This window comes from Symphalangus syndactylus, chromosome X (assembly GCF_028878055.3).
Source record: "Symphalangus syndactylus isolate Jambi chromosome X, NHGRI_mSymSyn1-v2.1_pri, whole genome shotgun sequence".
NCBI classification, from domain to species: Eukaryota; Metazoa; Chordata; class Mammalia; order Primates; family Hylobatidae; genus Symphalangus; species Symphalangus syndactylus.
Genome location: NC_072447.2, coordinates 60,800,190 through 60,825,590, shown reverse-complemented (window position 1 = coordinate 60,825,590; position 25,401 = coordinate 60,800,190). Strand labels below are relative to the sequence as shown.

At 45.0% G+C, this 25,401-nt stretch overlaps 2 protein-coding genes across 8 annotated transcripts in view; both read right to left on the bottom strand.

The window, feature by feature from the left end:
• The window catches only part of LOC129475042 (zinc finger protein 674-like), a 981,285-nt gene that overhangs the window by 357,778 nt on the left and 598,106 nt on the right, over positions 1–25,401 (bottom strand).
• The window catches only part of JADE3 (jade family PHD finger 3), a 149,798-nt gene continuing 141,009 nt past the window's right edge, over positions 16,613–25,401 (bottom strand). For all 7 annotated transcript variants that reach the window (XM_055266879.2, XM_055266878.1, XM_055266881.1 and 4 more), the window contains 3 exons: positions 23,202–23,672; positions 21,630–21,747; positions 16,613–19,685 (listed from right to left, as the gene is read on the bottom strand). In XM_055266879.2, coding sequence (XP_055122854.1) covers positions 18,775–19,685; positions 21,630–21,747; positions 23,202–23,672 — 1,500 coding nt within the window. In that variant the 3' untranslated portion in view covers positions 16,613–18,774. The remainder of the gene's footprint in view (positions 19,686–21,629; positions 21,748–23,201; positions 23,673–25,401) is intronic.

Sequence of the window (25,401 nt, the reverse complement as noted above, 5' to 3'; positions counted from 1 at the left end):
GGCCGGGCAGAGGCGCTCCTCACTTCTTCCCGGGCGGGGCGGCCGGGCAGAGGCGCTCCTCACTTCTTCCCGGGCGGGGCGGCCGGGCAGAGGCGCTCCTCACTTCTTCCCGGGCGGGGCGGCCGGGCAGAGGCGCTCCTCACTTCTTCCCGGGCGGGGCGGCCGGGCAGAGGCGCTCCTCACTTCCCAGACGATGGGTGGCCGGGCAGAGGCGCTCCTCACTTCCCAGACGGTGGGTGGCCGGGCAGAGGCGCTCCTCACTTCCCAGACGGGGCGGCCGGGCAGAGGTGCTCCTCACTTCCCAGACGGTGGGTGGCCGGGCAGAGGCGCTCCTCACTTCCCAGACGGTGGGTGGCCGGGCAGAGGCGCTCCTCACCTCCCAGACGGTGGGTGGCCGGGCAGAGGGGTTCCTCACTTCCCAGACGGTGGGTGGCCGGGCAGAGGCGCTCCTCACTTCCCAGACGGTGGGTGGCCGGGCAGAGGCGCTCCTCACTTCCCAGACGGTGGGTGGCCGGGCAGAGGCGCTCCTCACTTCCCAGACGGTGGGTGGCCGGGCAGAGGCGCTCCTCACTTCCCAGACGGTGGGTGGCCGGGCAGAGGCGCTTCTCACCTCCCAGACGGGGCGGCCGGGCAGAGGCGCTCCTCACCTCCCAGACGGGGCGGCCGGGCAGAGGTGCTCCTCACCTCCCAGACGGGGCGGCCGGGCAGAGGCGCTCCCCACCTTCCAGATGGGGCGGTGGCCGGGCAGGGGCTGCAATCCCATCACCCTGGCAGGCCAAGGCAGGCGGCCGGGGGGCAGAGGCCGCCGCGAGGCCAGACCACGCCACCGCCCTTCAGCCCGGGCAATACCGAGCACTGGGTGAGCGAGACTCCGTCTGCAGTCCCAGTACCTCGGGAGGCTGAGGCGGGCAGAGCACTCGGCGTCAGGAGCTGGTGAGCAGCGTGGCCAAGATGGCAAACGCGTGCCTGCATGCAAAGGAGAAAAGGCAGGCAGCGGTGGCGGGCGCCGGCAGTCCCAGGGAGTCCGCGGCGCGGGCAGCAGCAAGCCGAGTAGACTGCAGCCTGGGCCAGAGAGGGAAAGAAAGAAAGAAATAAAGAAAGAAAGAAAGAAAGAAAGGAAGGAAGGAAGGAAGGAAGGAAGGAAGGAAGGAAGGAAGGAAGGAAGCTATATAATTTTTTTCTGACCAGTTTGGGAGCAAGATGCAGACATGATGCTACTTTACCTTTAAATACTGTAGTTCAGTGTGTGTTTCCTGAAAGCAAAGGCATTCTCTTCCATAAATACAGCACGATGGTCAAAATCAGGTAAATTAACATTGATACAGGATTATCTATTGGAGTCTCACCAATTGTCCAACTAATGTCCTTTATAATAAAAGGAAAAAAGATGTTTCATGCCCAAACCCAATCCAGGGTGAGGCATTGCATTTAGCTGCATTTAGTTCCTTTTTACCTGGAGCAGCTCCTCAGACTTTTATTTTTGTTTCCTGACATCATTGACGTTTTTGGAATTCAAAATGTAGAATGTCCCTTAATTTGGGATTCCTTGATTTTTCCTCATGGTTAATTCAGGCTATGCCTTTTTGGCAATGCTACAAAAGTGATGCTGTATCCTCAGCATCTGCAGGCAAACGAATGTTGATTTGTTAACTTTGATCATAATATGTGGTTATGAATCTTTTAAAATTGGCTGGGCATGGTGTCTTGTGCCTGTAATCCCGGCACTTTGGGAGGCCGAGGCAGGTGGATCACTTGAGGTCCCAGCCTGGCCAACATGGTGAAACCCCATTTCTACTAGCTGGGCATGGTGGCACGTGCCTGTAATCCCAGCTACTTGGGAGGCCGAGGCAGGAGAATTGCTTGAACCCGGGAGACGGAGGTTGCGGTGAGCCAAGATCATGCCACTGTACTCCAGCCTGGGCGAGAGAGTGAGACACTGTCTCAAAAAATAATAATAAATAAAATTAAAAAATACAGTGTAGTCATAGCACCCTGCAATGGACCCCGAGCACACAAGGCTCTTCGAACTTGTGGGGAGTCCCTTCTTGACCTCTGTCATGTTCTAGCCATGTTCTCTGCTTCTTGACTTTGAACTTGCTATTCCCTCTGCCTACAACACTTTTCTCTGACCACTAATCCAATGCTCCCTTCTGCACTGGATTAACTTCTATCTAAGAGTCACTTGAATGTCCCCTCCATCAGGAAGACTTCACTGACCCTCCTGGCTCTCTGACCTATTGTTCTTCCAGGAGCGCCTCTTTATGTTTTATTACATTACTCACCACACTGAGATCCATTGGTTTATCTGTCTCTCCTGCTTTATCAGGAGCTCTCTGAGGGTACATCGGGATCTTTTATTACAAGTGCTGTTTATTCGCAGACCACCTGCAGTCAAACAAATCTGGGTTCATTGACTCTTTACAGTGAGGAGGGAGAACACACACCACGGGGTACTCTGGGACATCTCAGTAACAGGCTGTTAGAAAGAACCTACTATAGGCCAGGCACAGTGGTTCATGCCTGTAATTCCAGCACTTTGGGAGGCAGAGGAGGGCGGATCACTTGAGGTCCGGAGTTCAAGACCAGCCTGACCAACATAGGGAACACTGTCTTTACAAAAAATACAAAAATTAGTACGTGTGGTGGCGCATGCCTGTAATCCAAGCTACTTGGGGGGCTGGGGCAGGAGAGCCACTTGAATCTGGTGGGTGGAGGTTGCAGTGAGTGGAGATCGTGCCACCGCACTCCAGCTGGGGTGACAGAGCGAGATTCTGTCTCAAAAAAACAAAAATTAAAAAAAAAAAAAAAAAAAAACTACTGTAGAATTTGGCCTTGTATTAGGTGATGTGATTTTGGGGCGAGTCCAAGGATTGAATGCTGTCAGGGAGTAGGGGTGACTTCATGATTGGGCATTTTAATTTTCATCTAGAAGACAAGGAGAATGGGCTGAAGAACAAGTAGCCCTCACTCAGATGAGCCAGGATGGGGCGATGTTGAGTCATTTTTGTGAATTTTTTTTTTTGAGACGGAATCTCTCTCTGTCACCCAGGCTGGAGTGCAGTGGTGTGATCTCCACTCACTGCAACCTCTGCCTCCTGGGCTCAAGCAATTCTCCTGCCTCAGCTTCCCAAGTAGCTGGGACTACAGGCATGCGCCACCACGCCTGGCTAATTTTTTGTATTTTTAGTAGAGACAGGGTTTCACCATGTTAGCCAGGATGGTCTCGATCTCCTGACCTCGTGATCTGCCCATATCGGCCTCCCAAAGTGCTGGGATTACAGGTGTGAGCCACCACACCCGGCCTGAATTTTTAATTTTTTGTAGAGACGAGGTCTCCCTATGTTGTCCAGGCTGGTCTCGAACTCCAGGGCTCAAGTGATTCTTCCACCTCTGCCTCCTGAAATGCTGGGATTACAGGCATGAGCCATCATGTCCAGACCATTTTTGTCATTTGGTCAGTCTATGATTAATCTTGTTTTTGTCTTGATCCATTGCAGTCCCAGAATGGCCTTGTCTGATGTTGGTGATCTCTGAAATTGTTCATGTTCAGCAGGAGAATGCCAAGGCCTAGCTGTGGGTGCCATGGTGGATTTTGGATGTCACAGACTGCTTTTCTTTCTTAATCTACCCTTTTGTCCAAGGTCAGATTAAGTAAAGGCCATAGGACATGAATCGATGATTTTCTGATCTTCACCATTTACCAGGATTTTGCTGATCTACAGGTGGCTCCAAGAAAATTGTCTGTAGTAGGACAAAGGTTAGTCTCCCCACCCTCTAAAAAAATTTTTTTGAGACAGTGTCTTGCTCTGTCACCTAGGCTGGAGTGCAGTGGCAGGACGGTGGCTTACTGCAGCCTTGACCTCCTGGGCTCAAGCGATCTTCCCATCTCAGCCTTGTGATTAGCTAGGACTATAGGCACACATCACCACCTCTGGCTAATTTTTTTCTTATTTTTTGTAGAGATGGGGATCACACTATGTTGGCCACGCTAGTCTCGAACTCCTGGGCTCAAGCAATCCTCCCACCTCAGCCTCCCAAAGTACTGGGATTACAGGCGTAAGCCACTGTGCCTGGCCAGTTTTTATAAGACCAAAGTTTGGGGTTAATGATGCAAGGGAAACTTAACCAGAAGGGGCTTACTAAAGGAAATGTACCTTCTGTAGTGTTTAAGGAAGAATGGTTAATTTTTTGTCAGCAAACAGTTAAATTCAGAGCAGTAGCTATGCTCTGAGAAAAACCTATCAGGATGCTTTGTTTTTTCTTTTTTTAATTTATTTTTGAGACAGGGTCTTGCTCTGTCACCCAGGCTGGAGTGCAATGGCACGATCACGGCTCACTGCAGCCTCAACCTCCTGGGCTCAAGTGATCCTCCCACCTCAGCCTCCCAAGTAGCTGGGACTACAGGCACATGCCACCAAGTCTGGCTGATTTTTGTACTTGTTTTGTAGAGAGAGGGTTTTGCCATGTTGCCCAGGCTGTGTTTTTTTCTTAAGTGAGAGGGGATTGTAAGGGTTCAGAAGTCACAGGATGAGGATAAGGGAGAACACACTGAGAAGCCGTTTCATCTGTTAGTATCATAGAGAGAGTGTCAAGTACAATAGGCAAGATGAGCAGGAGAGTGAAGGGAAAGAAAAGGGCTGCTGAAGAATCAGAAAATTAACCTTGAGTTGAAGCTGGCCACTTCTGCAGTCAGCAGTTTCTGGAGCGCTTCTAAGAACGTCTTAGTTTAAAGTGTCCCGATGGAATGGACATCCAGGAATCAGGATAAACTGATGTATATCTTTTAAGTTGGGAAACGGGAACTTAAGTGTCCCGTTGGAGTTTTATTGCTGTGCCAGTTGCTAACAGTCCCTGATAAGGTCTTTTCCATGGAGACTCAAGTAGTTTTTCTCTGATGTCTTTTCAGAAAACCAAACCTTCAGGTTTGAGATCCTGCAGAGGCTGCTGAGGTGGGGGTTTTGAAAACGCAATTTACTAGGCGGGTGTGGTGGCGTATGCTTGTAATCCCAGCTACTCAGGAGGCTGAGGCAGGAGAATCACTTGAACCTGGGAGGCATAGGTGGCAGTGAGCAGAGATTGGGCCACTGCACTCCAGCCTGGGCGACAGACAGAGCCAAACTCTGTCTCAAAACAAACAGAAAAGAAAATGCAGTTTATACCTGTTGGTGAGAAAGCTGGAGGTATTGTAGGAGTCCCCTGCAGTAATGAGTCATATCAGCCTGTAATAGAGTGGAGTCTAGCATTGGGAATACTTTCCAAATGCATAGGGAAACCTGTTATTATCGTAGAAGCAGATAACTTGTGAATCCTTTGAGGGGGGTGCAGATCTTATTGCCATGAAAAATAATGGCAATACTTGAGGCTATGGAAATTTAAGGGGTTTCTAAGAGCTTTGATTATTGTGGTTTTCGAATTCCAAGAGTTCTCTGTTTTTTGTTTTGTTTTGTTTTGTTTTGTTTTGTGACAGAGTCTCGCTCTGTCACCCAGACTGGAGTGCAGTGGTGCAATCTCGGCTCACTGCAACCTCTACCTCCCAGGTTCAAGCGATTCTCCTGCCTCAGCCTCCCAAGTAGCTGGGACTACAGGTGTGCACCACCACACCTGGCAATTTATTTTTTATTTTTTTTTTATTTTTAGTAGAGATGGGGTTTCACCATATTGGCCAGGCTGGTCTCGAACTCCTGACCTCAGGTGATCCGCCCGCCTTGGGATTACGCCTGTAATCCCAAAGTGCTGGGATTACAGGTGTAAACCACCATGCCTGGCCAGTTCTCTGTAATTTTTCTGAATTGACAGTTGATAAGGATCGTGCCACTCTAGGAAATGAGAATAAAAAATCACCTTCAGTGACTAGTGTTTTCTATCTATTCCTTACTCAGAAACTGAGTGTGTCCAAAGATTATTTATTAATGAACTTAATCTTTTATCTTAAGTCTTAACGTTAGGATCTAGAGATTTCAATTTTAGCCGATACATTAAATCCTTATGATTTGTAGAAATTTAAGAATTTTTCAGGCTGGGTGCAGTGGCTCACACCTGTAATCCCAGCACTTTGGGAGGCTGAGGCAGGAGGATCGCTTGAGCCCAGGAGTTTGAGACCAGCCTGGGCAACATAGGGAGACACTGTATCTACAAACAAAAACAAAAACAAAAACAACAACAAAAATTATTTCACGAAGGTGCAGAATGACAAAATATAATAAAACAGAAAAAAAATTAGCCAGGCCTGGTGGCTCATGCCTGTAGCCCCAGCTACTCAGGAGGCTGAGGTGGGAGGATCGTTTGAGCCCAGGAGGTTGAGGCTGCAGTGAGTTATGATTGCACCACTGCACTCCAGCCTGGGTGACAGAGTGAGATCCTGTCTCAAAAAAAATTTTTTTTTCATAAAATTAAACTATTTTAAAAGACACCTGTTAGTATTATTCCTTTCAGTCATTCATATATATATGAAGTTATAGAAACAAAGGTAACTTACTTAACCCATAAACCAGTGTAGGAAATTTAGAAAGCTTAAGTAATTTAATCCTGATTTTTGTACAAGCAAAAATATTGTTCTGACATTACTTTAAAATGGTAAACTGTTTTTAAAGACCTTCAATCATAATTGAAAGCTCTTCATCTTGAAATTAAATTCTTTTCTTATTTTTTCATAAGTATAATAACAAAGACTATTGTGTTAAATATACTTTCTAGTGTCCCTCAAAAGAAACACATTCAATAACTTTTTGTTTCCTTCTTTTAGACACTTTTGACAGTTTATCCGGACTAGATATTTCTAGAGTGTACACATAACAACTAAATATATATTTTTTGAGACAAAGTCTCGCTCTGTTGCCCAAGGTGGAGTGCAGTGGTGTGATCTTGGTTCACTGCAACCTCCGCCTCCCGGGTTCAAGGGATTCTTTTAACTCAGCCTCCCAGGTAGCTGGGTGCCCACCACCACACCCGGCAAATTTTTGCATTTTTAGTAGAGACGGGGTTTCACCATGTTGGCCAGGCTGGTCTTGAACTTCTGACCTCAAATGATCCACCTGCCTCGGCCTCCCAAAGTGCTGGGATTACAGGTGTGAGCCACTGCGCCTGGCCCTGAATTTCTTTTTTTTTGATCAGTTAATCTTTAACGTTTCCCAAGGGAGTAAAAGAGAGGGAGAGGAACAACAACAACAAAAAGCCAGCTTCAGACAAATATGAAATTATCATTTATTAGGTTGGTGCAAAAGGAACTGCCATTACTTTTAATGGCAAAAGCTGCAGTTACTTTTGCATCAGCATAATAAAAGGCTAATTTTGTTCTTTCTTGAAGGACAGGGAAGAATATATAAATACAGAAAGACCATTTTGACAAACACACTGGGGAGTGGGGAGGGAGACAGAGTACAGAGTACAGTATTGTCAAAACCAAGTTATTGGTTTAGACAATAACTTGGGCCTTTGACAGTTTTATCTGCGTAAAGAATTTTAAAGCTACCACTCATTAATCCTTAAAATGTGGAAACAAAGGAGGGGGGATCACCTACCCCCAAAATAATTTTTCTTTTAGGCAAAACCAAATAATCTCCTAATAAGGTTTTCTTCACTCTTTGTTCTAAGATGCCTCTTAAATGAACAATCTTGTTCATCTCAAAAGTTCCCCAATGTGGCCGCAGTAATTTCAAATTGACCCTAGAGAAATTTTGCCATATGGAGAACATTATAGTAGGAACACATGAAGGAAACAGGTATTTAGTATCAAAGACTTGCAGTTTTAGACTTGGAAGACCCCATGAGAATGTTCATGGGCTGTAATGATGACGCTTGGGCAACTTTGTGTCTATGGAACCTGGCTGAAGGCCAATCATTACCCGTCAAGAGGCCATGTAAAACTTCCTGATTCCAGGCCGATTAGTTTGTTTTTAAATTTGAGACTGGGTTTCACTCTGTTGCCTAGGCTAGAGTGCAGTGGTGTGATCATAGCTCACTGCAGCTTTGACCTCCCGGGCTTAGGTGATCCTCCTGACTCATTTTCCCTAGTAGCTGAGACCACGGATGCATGCTGCCACACCCGGCTAATTTTTAAAATTTTTGTAGAGACAGAGTCTTGCTATGTTGCCCAGACTGGTCTTGAACTTCTGGGCTCAAGCGATCCTCCTGCCTCAGCCTCCTGAAGTGCTGGGATCACACGGATGAGTCACCCACGCCTGGCCAGAGTATAATTTGATTAGTTTTGACATATGTATACATGTCTAGAACGATCTCCACCACCAAGATAATGAACATTCTGGCCACCCCCAAAAGTTTCCTCCTGCCCTTTTATTATCCCTTCCTCCCACCCTTCCCTGCTCCTAACCCCCAGGCAACCACTGGTCTGCTCTCTGTCACTCTACATTTGCTCCTATTTTGTAGTTTTTTTTGTACCTGGGATTATATTTATACAGTATATATTCTGTTTTGTCTGGCTCAGCATAATTACTTTGAAATTCTTCTCTCCCACTCTGTGATTTCTCTTTTCAGTCTATTAATAGCATCTTGCAAAAAGTAGTGGTTTTGGCTGGGCATGGTGGCTCACGCCTATGATCCCAGCACTTTGGGAGGCCAAGGTGGGAGGATTGCTTGAGTTTAGGAGTTCGAGACCAGCCTGGGCAACATGATGAGACTCTGTCTCTATTAAAAATAAAAAAACCTATCTCTCACCATATTCAAAAATCAAATCAAAATGGACTTCAAACTATGAAACTACTACAAGAAAACATTGGGGAAAATCTCCAGGACATTAGCCTGGGCAAAGATTTCTTGAGTAATAACCTACAAGCACAGGCAACCAAAGAAAAATGGACAAATGGGATCACATGAAGTTAAAAAGCTTCTGCACAGCAAAGGGAACAATCAACAAAGGGAAGAGACAAGCTGCAGAATAGGAGAAAATATTCACAAACTACCCATCTGACAAAGGATTAATAACCAGAATGTATAAGGAGTTCATACTATAGGAAAAAAATCTAATGATCTGAGGGTATGCTCCCACACCCTACTTTTTAATTTTTAATTTTTTTGTACAGATGGGGTCTCACTATGTTACTCAGGCTGGTCTGGAACTCCTGGGCGCAAGTGATCCTCCCACCTCGGCCTCCCAAAGTGCTGGGATTACAGGTGTGAGCTAATGTGCCTGGCCAACTGTAGGGTTTTTTGTAGGTGTCCTTTATAAGGTTCTGGGTAGATATCCTTTATTCAGCTTCTATTCACAGTTTGCTGAACACTATTATCAGCAGTAGATACTGTGAAATGTTTAAGTGTTTTTATTTATTTATTTTATTTTTTTGAGGCAGAGTCTCACTCTGTCACCCAGGCTGGAGTGCAGTGGCACAATCTTGGCTCACTGCAACCTCTGCCTTCAGGGTTCAAGCGATTCTCACGCATCAGCCTACCAAGTAGCTGGCATTACAGGCACCTGCCACCACGCCCGGCTAATTTTTGTATTTTTAGTAGAGACTGGGCTTTGCTGTGTTGGCCAGGCTGGTCTCGAACTCCTGGCTTCAAGCGATCTACCCACCTCAGCCTCCCAAAGTGCTGGGATCACAGGCATGAGCCACAGCACCCAGCCTCAAATGCTTTTTATGTATCTATTGAGATATGGTAAATTACATTGATTGACTTTCAAATGTTAAGTCAACCTTGCATGTCTGGGATAAATCCTACTTTTGATATATTCTTCGATTAAATTAGCTAACGTTTTGTTAAGAACTTTTGCATTTTTTTATTTTTATTTTTGAGAGGGAGTCTCACTCTGTCACCCAGGCTGGAGTGCTGTGGCATGATCTCAGCTCACTGCAACCTCTGCCTCCTGGGTTCAAGCGATTCTCCTGCCTCAGTCTCCCAAGCAGCTGGGGTTACAGGCACCCACCACCACGCCCAGCTAATTTTTGTATTTTTAGTAGAGACAGGGGCTTCACCATTTTGGCGAGGTTGGGTCTTGAACTCCCAGCCTCAAGTGATCCTCCTGCCTTGCCCTCCCAAAGTGCTGTGATTACAAGCATAAGCCACCATGTCCAGCCACTTTTGCATTAATTTTTATGAAGGATATTGGTCTCTAGTTTTCTTATGTATTTGTCTGGTTTTGGTATCGGGGTAATGCTGGCTTCATGGAATGAGTTGAGAAGTATTCTCTCCTGTCCAATTTTTTGGAAGAGTTTATGTATAATGAGTATTACCTGTTTCTTAAGAGCTTGTTAGAATTTACCAGTGAAGTCATCTGGGCAGAGTTTCTTCAAAGGAAAGTTTAACTGCAAATTCAATTTATTTAATAATAAAGAGCTATTCAGGTTATCTCCTTTTTTTTTTTTTTTTTTTTTTTGAGATGGAGTCTCATTCTGTCGCCCAAGCTGGAGTGCAGCGGCACAATCTCGGCTTACTGCAAACTCTGCCTCCTGGGTTCAAGTGATTCTCGTGCCTCAGCCTCCTGAGTAGCTGGGCTACAGGTGCGCACCACCGTGCCCATACTTTTAGTAGCTATCTGTACTTTTAGTAGAGATGGGGTTTCACCATGTTGGCCAGGCTGGTCTCGAACTTCTGACCTCAGGTGATCCACCCACAATGGCCTCTCAAAGTGCTGGGATTATAGGCGTGAGCCACCGCGCCCAGCCTGTATGTTTGTATGTATGTATGTATGTATGTATGTATGTATGTATGTATTTATTTATTTATTGAGACAGAGTTTCCCTCTTGTTGCCCAGGCTGAAGTGCAATGGCACAGTCTCAGCTCACTGCAACCTCCACCTCCTGGGTTCAAGCGATTCTCCTGCCTCAGCCTCCCGAGTAGCTGGGATTACAGGCATGTGCCACCACGCCCGGCTAATTTTGTATTTTTAGTAGAGACGGGGTTTCACCATGTTGGTCAGGCTGGTCTCAAACTGCCAACCTCAGGTCGTCCGCCCGCCTTGGCCTCCCCGACTCCTGGGATTACAGGCGTGAGCCACCGCACCCAGCCAATACTTAAAGTGGGCTCCTTGTAGGTAGCATAGAGTTGCATTCTTTAACCTCCAAGCTTGGCTCAGGTATCTGGGGTGTTTAAGAACTCAACTCTCAGGCCATTCACTTCCTTTTAGGAGGCTCTGATAACGAAAGCATTTCTCATAATGAGTTACATGTGCCTTCTATGACTTCCCCCGTGAAGTAACACTCAAGGAATTATTTCTACTTCCCCAGGACAGTTTTTCAGACAACAGGACCATACAAACCTATGGGCAACTCCTCAGGCAGTGCCAGATTCAGCCACGGTGGATCCAGCAGGCCCATGGAGGATTATCCAAGGCTACCTAAGAAGTACCAAAGGCTACCTTGGAAAAAGTGTTGGGGGGATGGGGTGATAAAGAGAAAACTAATTTCTCTAGGGGAGGATTCTATTGATCGAAAAAAACACTGGTTTTCCATTTAATGAAAAGAGTTTCAACTAACGAAAGTACAGGACCAACCTAGAGTATCACAGCAGAGATGGACACACTGGGAAAGGAACACTCCCCCGAAAGGGTAAGGAGCACTTGTAGTATGCCTAGTGTATTAGTTTTCTATTTCTGCTATAAAAATTACCACAAATTTAGTGGCTTAAAACAACACAAATGTATTCTCTTAAGAGTTCAGGAGATCAAATGTCTAAAATCACAGTGTAGGCAGGGCTGAGTTGTTTCTGAAAACCTTCTGGGGTGGGGTCTGTTTCTTGTCTTTTTCCATTTCTAGAGACTGTCTGCATTCCTTGGCTCATGGCTCTTCTTTGTATCATTCCAACCTCCTGCTTCCATTGTCACATCTCTTACTACTGACTTGGATCCTCCTGCCTCCCTCTTATAAGCACCCTTGTGACTATATTGGTTGGGCCCACCTAGATAATCCAGGATAACTTCCCCATTTAAGGCCCTTGAATTTTTATTTTATAGTCAGGGGTACATGTGCTTGTTTGTTACATGTGTAATGGTTGGGGTCGAAAGCCCTTAACTTGAATTACATCTGCTAAACCCCTCTTACCATGCAAGGTAGAATATTCGCAGGCTCCAGGGATTAGGACGTGGATATCTTTGGGGAGCCATTATTTATCTTTACTATGCCCAGTTGCAAGTTAGATTAGCTACGGAGAAGGCAAATCCACCAGGACCTAGTGAGGTCTGTACTGTTCAGATTTGTGTGACTTGTGTTTTGGATGTGAACCTCTAAACTGACTTTGTGTTAGACGACTAATTGTGGTCCAATCAGCTCTGTCCAGGCGTCACGGATCAAGTGGTACAGAATCCTTATGACCAAACCCCAACTCAGGTTGGTTTCTTCAGGAAGAAACGGAGTAAGAGTGTTTAGAGAGGGGACTTTGGGCACAGGAGTCAAGCAAAGTGACTAAAAGTACGAGTTGTAGAGGCAACCTCACAGGTTCTAGCTTTGAACAACTGTCTTAAACATTTGGCCTCAGTTTTCACATATCAAATGCAGCTGATAGCATTATCTTCATATGGTTGTTGTGAGAACTAAATATAAGGTAGCCCCACGTAAAAGGCTTAGCAAAAGGCCTGCCATAGGTTAAGGGCTTGATGAATATTGTAACTTTTATTATTTGAAGGCTTGACTGGTCCCAAACAAGTTTCCTGGCTTGTCTGACCAAGGTTTATTTTTTATTTATTTTTTTATAAGATGGAGTTTCGTCATGTTGCTGAGGCTGGTCTCAAACTCCTGAGCTCCAGCGATCCTCCCCATCTCAGCCTGCCAAAGTGCTGGGATTACAGGCATGAGCCACCATGCCCGGCCCCAAGTAGCTGTCTTGAAACTGACCTTTAGCTTGAAACTGCTCATGCAGCTCTCAGTCCATCTTTAAGGACTGGGGGACAAGACACGGGCACAAATTCTGCCCCAAAGATGCAGGCAGCACTGTCTGATCTTGTTCATTGTTGTCCTTAAAGGCAAATATGACTGAAAAGACTGAGTGGCCACAGTACTGCACACAGCTAACCACCACCTTGTGAACACCGTTGTTGCTTAACCCCTAGAGCCACCTTTGTTTGCAGAGCTAGGGGGAGGGGAAAGAATTAACCAGAGATTCAGTTTTGTAAAGTAGAAAAGTTAAGGTGGCCCTCCCTCCCTCCTTCCCTCCTTCCCTCCTTCCTTCCTCCTTGCTTTCTTCTTTTCTTCTTTCTTTTCTTCCCTCTGTGGCCCAGGCTAGAGTACACTCGGCTCGCTGCAGGCTCCCGTGATTCTCCTGCCCTGGCCTGCGGGCTGCCCGCGATTGCCGGCGCGCGCCACCACCCCTCCCTGGTTTTTCTCCTTTGGCTGGAGGCGCGGTTTCGCCATGTCGGCCAGGCTGGTCTCCAGCTCCTGACCTCGAATGGTCTGCCCGCCTCAGCCTCTCGAGGTGCTGGGACTGCTGACGGAGGCTCGCTCACTCGGTGCTCGGTGTTGCCCGGGCTGGAGTGCGGTGGCGTGGTCTTGGCTCGCTGCAGCCTCCGCCTCCCAGCCGCCTGCCTTGGCCTCCCAGGGTGCTGGGATTGCAGCCTCTGCCCGGCCGCCGCCCCGTCTGGGAGGTGGGGAGCGTCTCTGCCTGGCTGCCCATCGTCTGGGTTATGAGGAGCTCCTCTGCCCGGCCGCCCCGTCTGGGAGGTGAGGAGCGCCTCTGCCCAGCCGCCACCCTGTCTAGGAAGTGAGGAACGTCTCTGCCTGGCCTGTCATCGTCTGGGATGTGAGGAGCGCCTCTGCCCGGCCGCCCCGTCTGGGAAGTGAGGAGCGCCTCTGCCGCCCCGTCTGGGAAGTGGGGCCCGTCTGGGAAGTGAGGAGCGCCTCTGCCCGGCCGCCCTGTCTGGGAAGTGAGGAGCGCCTCTGCCCGGCCGCCCCTTCTGGGATGTGAGGAGCGCCTCTGCCCGGCCGTCCCATCTGGGAAGCGAGGAGCGCCTCTGCCCGGCCACCCATCGTCTGGGATGTGAGGAGCGCCTCTGCCCGGCTGCCCCATCTGGGAAGTGAGGAGCGCCTCTGCCCGGCTGCCACCCCGTCTAGGAAGTGAGGAGCGTCTCTGTCCGGCCACCCTGTCTGGGAAGTGAGGAGCACCTCTGCCTGGCCGCCCCGTCTGGGATGTGGGGAGCGCCTCGGCCCAGCTGCCTCATCTGGGAGGTCTACCACAGAGGCCAGAAGCAATGTGGGGGCTGGACGTGGTGGCTCACGCCTGTAGTCCCAGTACTCTGGGAGGCTGAGGCGGGTTGATCACTTGAGGCTAGGAGTTCGAGACCAGCCTGGCCAACATGGCGAAACATATGAAAAATACAACTGACCAACCAACCAACCAAGCGACAACAAAACAGGTCTACCCTGGAGTCGTACTGTAATTTTTTCTATTTTCCTCCCTTTCTGATCCTTTATCCCACTTTTTCTTCCTCTTCCTTCTCCTTCTTCTTTGTCAAATAGAGGATTGAGTTATTATCATTGATCCATACAAAGTCCCTCTCTCATTTATTTTCTTTAATTCCCACCCTCCATTTCTATTCCCCGTCTTCCCATGGGCAACCTTCCTAATATGTTTGATATGCATCTTTTTGTTTGTATGTACTTTTAGAAAATGTTTATTTTGTGTGCAAAAAAAAAAATTAAAAAAAAAAGTTAAGGTGAAGAGAGGAAAAATCTGTTACCAGAACACTGGCACCTATGCCAGGCTTATCTGAAGCAGGAATATGTATTTAATGTTTTTTTCCCTAAGCAGCAGCTGAAAGATCTAAAATGGTACTGGTTCAACCTGAAGTGTCTTTCTGTTGTGAGGCTGAAGTGATTATAATTTTCAAAATTTCAGCAATTTTTCGAATGAAGTTTTCTCATGTGAGAAATGACTATAAAATAACGAGATCCATTTCCACGTGTGGTGCATGAAAGCAATGTCATTACATTATGGCAATACTTTAGAAAGCAATGTTGAGCAAAAAGTGGTTCTGCAAATGGCCTCCCAATTCAGATAACTCACTGTAATCAGTAGAGCTTGAACAGACCAATTCCATCTTTCCACCTTGTTTATAACCTGATATTCAGTTATAATAAATAAAATTGAGAAGAAGAGTGGAAGTAGTGAGAGGAGGGGAAAGAAATTTAAAGCTTGGGGCATTCAAGCCTTGAGGCTGGACTGCTCACATCCAAATCCATCTTAACAAAATGAGAAATGATGGATGCTCTGAGACCCTAAAAAAAAATCATCAGTGGCCAGGCATCGTGGCTAATATGCCTGTAATACCAGCACTTTGGGAGGCCGAGGCGGGAGGATTGCTTGAGCCCAGGAGTTTGAGACCAGCCTAGGCAATATAGTGAGACTCCATCTCTATAAATAGAAAAATGTAGCCAGGCATGGTGGCATGCTCCTGTAGTCCCCAGCTACTCTGGAGCTGAGGCGGGAGGATTGTTTGAGTCCAAGAGTTGGAGGTTACAGTGAGCTCTATCATGCCACTGCACTCCAGCCTGGGTGACAGAACGAGACCCCAACTCAAGAAAAAAAAAGATCATCAGTGACTACATAGAGTAGGGGACACTAGTCTGGGGCTTGATCCTCCTTAACCTTGATTTATTTGAAGAACAACTATCCTCACATCTTCAGGTCATGCAATTTGTTCCAATCTGTATAATAAAATTAACCGTATTCAAAGAAACTTCTTTTACAGTGCTAGATTGTTATAAAGCTCCCACATAGAAGTGACAGCCTCAGGGTGGGTCTTTATTAACTAAAAATTACTTAAAAAAATCCAAGCTTGCATGGTTGTTAAAAGAATAAAAAAAACCACACAATTGCTGCTATTAATATAAAACTTGAAAATAGCTGAATTAAGGTTGTGAAAATCTAATAAAATTTATAAATAAGTTAGATTTTTTGGAAAATATCACATGAAAGCTATTCCATGGTAAATAAGTTTTTACTTCTACCATGTACTTTTCCCCAATTCTGAAAGGTCAGCAAGCATACTGAGGATTTTAAAGTCCTAGAAGGAAAATAACCCAGGATTGTGCATTCTTTGGCTTATCCTCTGAATTTAAAGTTGCTTCAACACAAGGACAAAGATTCATCTCCCATTGGAAATGTACACATTAGTATAAACTCAATAGCTTTTCTTGGCTATAACAGGGTATACCTGTAGTTTCAGTTCTCTAGCAGAGAGAGAGAGAGAGAGAGAGAAAACCAACTTCACCTTTTACCTATCTTCACTACTGATTTACCCAATGACCTTTGGCAAGTACATTTTTCAATCATGAAAATGTTTATAATGCCTAAAAGCCCCCCTTGAGACCACATAACCCCATGACATCAACATACTCACAAGACTCCAAACAGAGATGCCTGACTGAAGCCTTTTCAATCTTGTCACTTTAGATAGGATCTCTCTCTCTGGTGATGTTTTATGATGATCCTAAGGCCTTTGTCTTAACAGTCTGATAAAATCATGATTTCTGGGTAAAGTTCAAGTATCCAGAGTTCTCCTGGGTCCCCGGTATTGACTTGAATGTTGAATGTGTGCTTCTAAACATTCAATTCCTCCTCTTCCTCCTCCCTCTCCCCATACTATCTGTTTTGTTCAGTGAATATAATTTTTTAAATATAAAAGGAACATGTGTAACCAATATGCCAAAATAAAAAACACACTGACAGTAGTTAGCAGTTTTCATAATTTAATGAAAAAGTATTGGTAAAAAGGTGACATCTGAAAAAAGACTGAGCTTATCTTGGAAAACTGGACTATATAAGACAAAATGAAAAAAATTAACAAAGAAGATTAAGAGGTAATACTTCAAACAACAAAATGTAGCAAATACATTTTGGGGTAATTGAAATTTACAACTGAAGGCTCCTTCATTTACCTAGGAATATCCTGTAAAAATATTACAACTATATTTCCCTGACGAATGATATTTTAGTCAATACTCTCCCAATGGCATTACATATGGAATTTGGCTGAAGCACTGTTTTGATGTTTGCTTTTCCTCCCACTCAGAATTGAAAGGCATGAAAGGACAAAGGCTACCGCACTGGCCTCTGACATAAGGAATTTATAACATAGCTCCATCATAATTTCATTACCATGAAGGTATCAAATTAATATCTACTCCAGAGAACTCAAAGAAAAAGCACAGAAACCTAGTGCGTAAATAGGGGAAATTCTCTTCCTCATTTTGATAGTTTCTTTTCCAAACAAAATACAGGACACCTACCACACATGCTATGGCATGTTTACACATGTACATAGGCACAAAAGAAATATTTTGAAGATGTAGCCAAAAGAGAGGCAAAACACATACATTTTCAGAAAAGGAGAAAGCAAAAAGCAAAGGAACCCATTAACAACGTTACAAGAACACAACTGGGGGAGAGGAAAACTGCTGAGTTTTCCATATTGACGGAGAGAGGGCCCCTGCCTTGACTGACTGGCACCTACTACAACTGGGCTGTTTCACCAGTAAGAAGCTTTAACAATGGAAAATGGCCTCTTTTGTCTGAATATTCCCACTACACTTTCCCAAACTAGAAGAAAGAGAATATTAATTTAAGGCTAAGAAGAAAAGAGAGCTGAGAATTATAGTCTGCTTCACATTTAAAAAACGGCATCATTTCTCTCTTATTTAAACGGGAAGCAGACATGTTTTTATCCACCCGCCCCGCAAATGTAATTATTCTCTTCCTACTAGAAATTAATCAAGGCTGATAGTTTGGGAACAGGGTATAAGCAACTTCTGAAAAATGGCTCCAGCCTTTTTGTTTGGGAAACTGCCTCAGATTCAAAGCTGACACAAAGCTAAATTATATCCATGTGTTAAACACATGCTTTCAAATTCTGTTTGACAATAAAAATCTGTTTCAAAATTAAAGCAGGTAAGAATACTTAACCTCTGTGCATTTTACTATATTTTAATTATACCTCAATAAAAATTTTATAAACATTAAAGCAGGTATACAAAAACTGTCAGCCAAACTTATTTTAGTCAAACTTATTTGAAAACAACAACACAAAAACCCTGACCTGGTACAAATACCCCAGAAATGGTCTCACTTTGGGAAAGGCTCTGGAATCCTTCACAAATGCCTTAACAGAGAATCAGAGCATTTTCCTTGGAAGTAGTACTTTTGTACTTTTGTAAACACTATCCACAAGTTAGCCTTTTATGCTTGTCAGTCAGGTGAAATAGTTATGAGTGTGTCCCCAACAAGCAAGTTTAGGAACAGGCACTGGACACTGATAAGCATGAGTATTGACTCAGTAAGTTAAGATACTGTGAAAGGAACTCAACTTTGTGCAGAACAAAGGAAGACAGTAGTGAGTTTGACAGTATCTAAGATGGTGGTCTCCTGGTCTCTCCCCTGAAAAGGGTTTATAGATACCAGTGGAATTAGAAACTTCCTACAGACAGGAGCTCTGGGAGTCACATGCTGTAGCTTCAAAAGATAAGTAGTTTTAGTGTCTGATAATCATGGTCTCTTGCAAATCAATTAACAATGCAAGGACTCTTAATACATATACTTGTCAATGTGGTACATAACCGGAAAGCTGCCCCAAAATATTTACTGAGCAAATACCCTGGGCCCAGCTGTTCCCAATAGCCTCTGACAAACCAACCTCTGGACAACCTGCAATTACTGTAATGTGCTTGTAAAAACTAGACTTGAAACATTTTCAAAAACTGCAAGACAATTTACTATGGAAAAATGTTATCCTTTTCACTGCAATTTCTCTTAACATATGCTAAAATCCTTTTGGTGTATGGGTTTTCCCCAACATATGGGGCAAAGGCAAAGGTTGGGTCATCCTTGGAAGTTTCTAATCACCTTTGCATTGAACTGTGGGAAAGGGGATGTGTCTTGCTTTTACCATGGCAATCCCGTCTAGAGTCATGGGGAGGATTTTCCCTGTCTGAGCTATCTTTCCTTACCCTGACTTTTTCTTTATTCCCATCACTTTCTGCTTCTGAATCACTCAGCTCCAAATCTGGACAATAGCCATCATTTTCCTGATATGGAGCTCTCCCTGCAGACCGCCTGAGAAGCTGTCTACCCCAGAACTGCTCCTTGGGGCTCATATTCTTGGTTGGCTTCACATAGCACTGGAGGTCCTCTGCGTTCCTCACCCACCTATTGGTGGTCTCTTTAAAGGACCTACTAAAGTGTTCTACAGTGGATTTTCTAAAGCTGCCCTGACTGACCAAGTGGGGGCTGAGCACAGGCTCCTGGTCACAAAACATCTCACTTGAGCTGTCTTTTTGGGTGACATTCCCAGACCAGCTGCCCTCCAGGCCATTGGATTTGGCAAACTTGGAGTTAGGCTGACTTTTCCCATTCCCAATGGAAGACTGTCCATGGAGGGCAGCCTGAAGGACCAGAGGCTTTCCCAGTGACTGCCCATGATAGCACTCCGAAGACGGGGTTCTCCAAGCAGGACTGGACTCCTTTGCTTCACTCCTAGAATGGCTGAGACTGGCCAGCAAACGGTTATTCTTGCTCTCTAGTGGGTATCTCGGATACGATTTCGTTCTCATTTCTAGTGACTCCTGGGGCACCTGCATGCTCCTTATACTGTGAACAGAGGAGCTGCTGTCAGGAGAGTGGGGCTGCTGATCGGTTTCTGTGGAGCTGTTTCTGTGGTCTTCTGGGGTTGATCTGGGCATTTTTAACTTCAAGGTAATTCTTGGTGGTGGGTAAAACAGTGAGTTTTCGAGTGCATTTGTCAAAGGAAGCCCTGAGATGAAAAAGAAACATTCATTTTAACAACCGATTTAAATAATGGCTTTTGTGCTTATGGCAGAGTGAGTTCACATACCTACTCTTCCAAATGTTTAACAAGCACCTGGCTCTGCTATGTGTGTATATCATGATGTAGCAGCTGGAGTGAGCTGAACTAGAGGTTGGGGCCAAGAATGCTACAGATGAAAAACTCAGCAATGCCACTGTTTGCTATATGGCTCCACACCTCTTCACCTCTGCTCTTTCAGTCTGTAAAATGATCACAAACTAGTGTGTTGCCTCCTGCGTCCCATCTCTGCCCTTCCATTTCTGAGAAGAATGTCTCTAGCAATGGTTTAGAACAGGGTGTCCCTATTTGTGTGTCTGTGTATGCATGTGTTGGTATGGCACAGCACTTAGTATGTGTCTTAAACACACACATTTCAGGCCCCATCCTCTAATCTCTTCTGGCCTTCCTGAAGCAAGGCAAACACAAACCTTCAGAAACGTTGCAAGGGTTTTGGTGGGTGAAGAGTATGTATGTGTTTGAACTTGGCATTAGAGGTGATAGTGGGTGGTTCCCATAAATTTTATATCCTTAACCTAGAATAATTTCCTGACTACAAATGAACATTACAGAGGTGGGAGGTTTTGTAGTGGTAAGGCCAGCAGAAAAGAATCATAACATTTCTGCCAACCAGCCAGCTATAGGATTGGCTGGGGAGTATCGGCAATCAGTTTCTCAGTTATGTCACCCTACAATCAGTCAGAGCAGGTCTTCTATTATTCAAGTACTTTGAAATTTAAAAAGCACTATCAAGCAATTCCTCCTTGTATATGGACTTGACCTTTGCCCATTACCATCTTACTGTACCCTCACAAAAATGAGATATCGAGAAGACAGCTCTTAGGTACCCCAGTGGGCTGCATTTGTTCACCAAAGGTCCACCTTGAACACCCACAACCCTCATCTCTGTCGGGAGCTATCATCTGCTGATGCTGCAAGTCATAATGAGGTTGACTCCTACCCATCAGAAGGCATGTGAGTAGGAGCCAATTTCCTTGGCATGCAGGGACTCTCCCTGTTGTCCTCTGCTTCTTCTTGTTTTGCTTGTCATGTTGCCCTTTGTGGCTGAGCAGTCTTGCTGCCTCCTGCTGGTCTCTGTTGAGACCCATGACACTCAGATACTCCAGGGCCTCTGACACCCACCTGTCACCTCATTTCTGAGTCTCTCTCTTGCTCCATGGCTGACCCTCCCTTGGCAGGAGCTGATTCTGCACACCCTGTCCGGTGACCCCTAGTTGCCCAGGCTCTGCCATTGACCTCTGTGTTAAATGAGGCACAAGGAGTTTACAGGTTCACTGAATATGACTGTCATCATTCCAGCCAAGCTCCCTATGCTTAGGGCACTATAATTATGCTCACCTGTGTTGCTCACCAAGTGGGCAGTGTACCCTACAGGCAGGGATTTTGTCTTGCTTTCTACTCTATCTTGTAGCTCAGCTCTTAGTCCACAGTGAATAAATGAAAAGATAACAACTCAGATCTCCAAACTTACTTCTGGCTAAGGATTTGTTCTAACAGACTATTGTTAAGATGAGTAACCCTGGAATTAAGTGTTTTCTGGAAACGGGTTAGATCCTATCCTGTCAATTTCTAAATGAATTTGATAATTACAGAATAATTTCATGGCTTCAACTAATGGCCTCAAATATCTGTTTGGGACCTAGATTGCCTGCCCTAGACCTGCAACTCCTCCTACCCCACCCTGGGATTTCTTGCCTTATGAACTGTCAGTGAAATGGGCCAGGTTATATCAAGATTAGACTGAAGCAAATGAGGTATCTGACAAGAATTTTAAAAGATTTTTAAGTGGAATGACTGGCATGAAATTTAAATTAAGATAGGATATAACCAGAGTCTACATATTTGTTAGGACATTTTAAATATACAGGTTACCTGCATCAATTTCTTGGTTAAGAAGCTGGACTTGCAAACCGAAGATCTGTTCCTGTATTTTGTTGTGTGACAGCTTCAGCTTCTCTCGCCTGCTTATCATATAGCACAGATTTCGGACCTGAAAGCCCAATCCCCAACAAATAGAGATGTTTGTCATGTTAAGCAAACCTGACAACTGAAATTGTTTGGCTAAAATAAAGACCTAAAGTCAGGTGGGGGTGAGGAGAGAAGACAGAATCCAAGAGCTGCAGAATGAGAGCCACTCCATAGGAATTCACACAGCACGGTCAATTGTGGGATCTATCAACCAATAGTAAGAGCAAAATGCTCCAAATCTGCCTTCTGAAACCTACTCTCCTTGCAGTGTCATGGGCTTGATATTTATTTGCACAGCCAGGTTGGGAAGACCGAATGATGGTTTAACAATTCAGCCTTCCCTTTAGATCCCTGAGTACGAATGATGGCAATGCTGGCTGTACCCAGTACAATTTTCTAATCAGTGCCAGCCGAGCAGGATACAGTTCCACTGGGAAGACTACAAGTGTTTCTTTTGCTCACACTTTCAGCTCAACCAAGTTTCCACAGCCACAAAGGTGAAATACTCACTCTCTCATACTCCCTACCTAGGCACGTTACACAAACTTTCTTTGCCCCAGTTTGTTCATCTGTAAATAGTGATGATGATAATAATAGTTTTTCATGGGCATGTTAGGATTAAATGAATTAATATTTATAAAATGCTTAGGACAGTGTTGGCAATAATAGTAATAGTAGGTGCTATATGTGAGTGTCTTAAATTTTTAAAAGTGAGCCAAATCTATTAGTTCTCTTTCAAATTCTGGTAGCAGAGAAAAAAAAACACAAGCCATTTATAGATTTACATTTAATTAGAAAATTCTCTAGGATAAACACAGGGCTTAACTTACCTTTGAAGCCCTGCAGCATCTCATTTAGTAGATACCTGATAAATATACCATGAGTTATATTGAATTATCACGTGGAGTGGCTCTCAACTGGAGAGCAAATTTGGTAATTTGCAGACATTTTTGGTTGTCACGTTGGGGGTGTGTGTGCAGGTGCTACTGGCATCTAGTGGGTAGAGGCCAGGGATGCTGGTAAACATCTTAAATTCCCCCTACAACAAAGGACAGCCCCCTAACAACAAACAACTACCCAGTCCAAAATGTCAATAGTGCCAAGTTTGTGAAACTCTAATTTGGTGTTTTCCTGAACAAAATTCACTCTTTCTTCAGCCTAAAGTCTCATAAATATGTCAGTAAAATATGGATGGGCCAATTTAGGCTCAACAGTGAATAAAAAGTAAACCAAATGAGAGTTTATTTCAAATGTAAAGTTCATAGAGCATATACCTGAGGCCTTCCAAATCCCCTGGATGTGCCTGTCAGAATTTACACAGAGCCCAATGTCTGGGGCCACAAAGAGATCAGAAGATAAGCAAGGACACAGAAGCCCACACTATTATGAGCTGACTGACCATTATTAAACTGGAAGTGGGACCTCCATTTCTACACAGACCAAGACCTATATACAAGTCACAGCTGGTCACCTTACCCTCTCCAGGTCCTGGCGTAGATGCATAAACATTCTCATTCGAGTGTGAATGCTTTCCTCTTTTGGCTGCACTAGCCCATTTTCTTCATCCTCCTTTGGAGGAAATAATGGCTTATTGAAGTTACTTTTCCGCTTCAGTTTCCAGTAGTTATAGATAAAGTCCACAGCTAGTATGGGCATACCCAGCTCTGCGGCCACATCTTCCACTCGTACCAAGGAATAGAATTCCTCCTCCAGCTCCCGAAGCTTCTGTGCCCGCAGGCTGGTCTTCTCACTTTTGGCCTGGCTCTGCTCTTTAGCTCTGTGGTGGGGATACTCAGCTTCTCCAAGTTTCTGCCTGTTTTGGCTATGCTTGAGGCAATATGACTTGAACTTCACTTCGTCTCCCTCATCTAGGATGGTCTTCATCTCTAGGCCGTGCTCAAAGGCACAGGTGACGTGGAAGGCAGTGATGCAGCTTTTTATAGAGCACTGTAGGAAGAAAATATGTGTCAACGTAGCAGGGTTGGAGGAAAAGGGAGAGAGCCCTATGTTTCTGGACCTAAATTGATAGCTTGTAGGAAGCAAAAGAAAGACCGGGAGACAGTTAGTTCTAAGCTGACCATAACAGATGCTTTACAAGTAACCCAAGAAACCTGTTCTTACAGAAAACAGCAAACACAGAGGCCAAAAAAAATTCAAACACTCCTTTTGAGGTTTCAGCTCAAGCATTCAAGCATCAAGTTTTCTGAGCTGCTTTCCTGGGCTCCTGTAATCAGTCATGGAGTCTCTTCTCTGTGTCTCCCACATCACCCTATAAATGCTTTTAAAATGGTACTTTTCACACTGTACCTACAACAATTGTCAAGTCCTTAGGGATAGATCTTAAAAACAGAAGCTGTGTCTTTCATTTTGCATTGTCATTAACTATTGAAGAAGTAGTTGCTCAGAAAATGTTTCTAAACAAACAAAAGAAAACACACAAAGTGAGTATTATTGCTAGAGCATCCACTGGTTCTAAAAAGGTCACAGGAATTCCAATATCTAAGTAACTTAACTTCTTGAATTTTTTTTTTAAACATAAAAATTTTAGGCCGGAGCACAGTGGTTTATGCCTGTAATCCCAGCACTTTGGGAGGCCAAGGCAGGTGGATCACTTGAGGCCAGGAGTTCGAGACCAGCTTGGGCAACATGGCGAAACCCTGTCTCTACTAAAAATACAAAAGTTATCTGGGCATGGTGGCGCACGTCTGTAGTCCCAGCTACTTGGGAGGCTGAGGTATGAGAATTGCCTGCACCCGGGAGGTCCAAGCTGCAGTGAGCCGAGATCACACCACTGCACTCCAGCCTGGGCAACAGAGTGAGAACCTATCTCAAAAAGAATTTTTTAAAATATTTAAAAATAGAGAATCTATGTTGCTCAGGCTGGTCTTGAACTCCTGGGCTCAAGTGATCCACCAGCCTCAGCCTCCTAAAGTGTTGGGATTACAGGTGTGAGCCACCATGCCCCGCGAAATTGTTGTTATAGAGCTGAGCTGTCCAACTTGGTGGCCAAGTAGCCATGAGTGGCTATTTAATTTTTTTTTTTTAATTTTTTTAGATGGTGTCTCTCACTTTGTCGCCCAGGCTGGAGTGCAGTGGTGCAATCTCGGCTCACTGCAACCTCTGCTTCCCAGGTTCAAGTGATTCTCCTGCCTCAGCCTCCCGAGTAGCTGGGATTACAGGCATGTGCCACCATGCCCAGCTAATTTTTGTATTTTTAGTAGAGATGGGGTTTCACTGTGTTGGTCAGGCTGGTCTCAAACTCCTGACCTCAAGTGATCCGCCTGCCTTGGCCTCCCAAAGTGCTGGGATTACAGGTGTGAGCCACTGTGCCTAGCCTTAAATTTAATTAAAATTATGTATAATTAAAAAATTTAGTTTCACAGTCACAGTAGCCACATTTTAACTACACTAGACAGCACAGACATAAAACATTTCCATCACTGTGGAAAGTTTTTTTTTTTTTTGGAGACAGAGTCTCGCTCTGTTGCTGAGGCTGGAGGGCAGTGGCACAATCTTGGCTCATTGCAACCTCCACCTCCAGGGTTCAAGTGATTCTCCTGCCTCAGCCTCCCAAGTAGCTGGGACTACAGGTGCCTGCCACCACACCTGGCTAATTTTTTTGTATTTTTGGTAGAGACAGGGTTTCACTATGTTGGCCAGGCTGGTCTCGAATGCC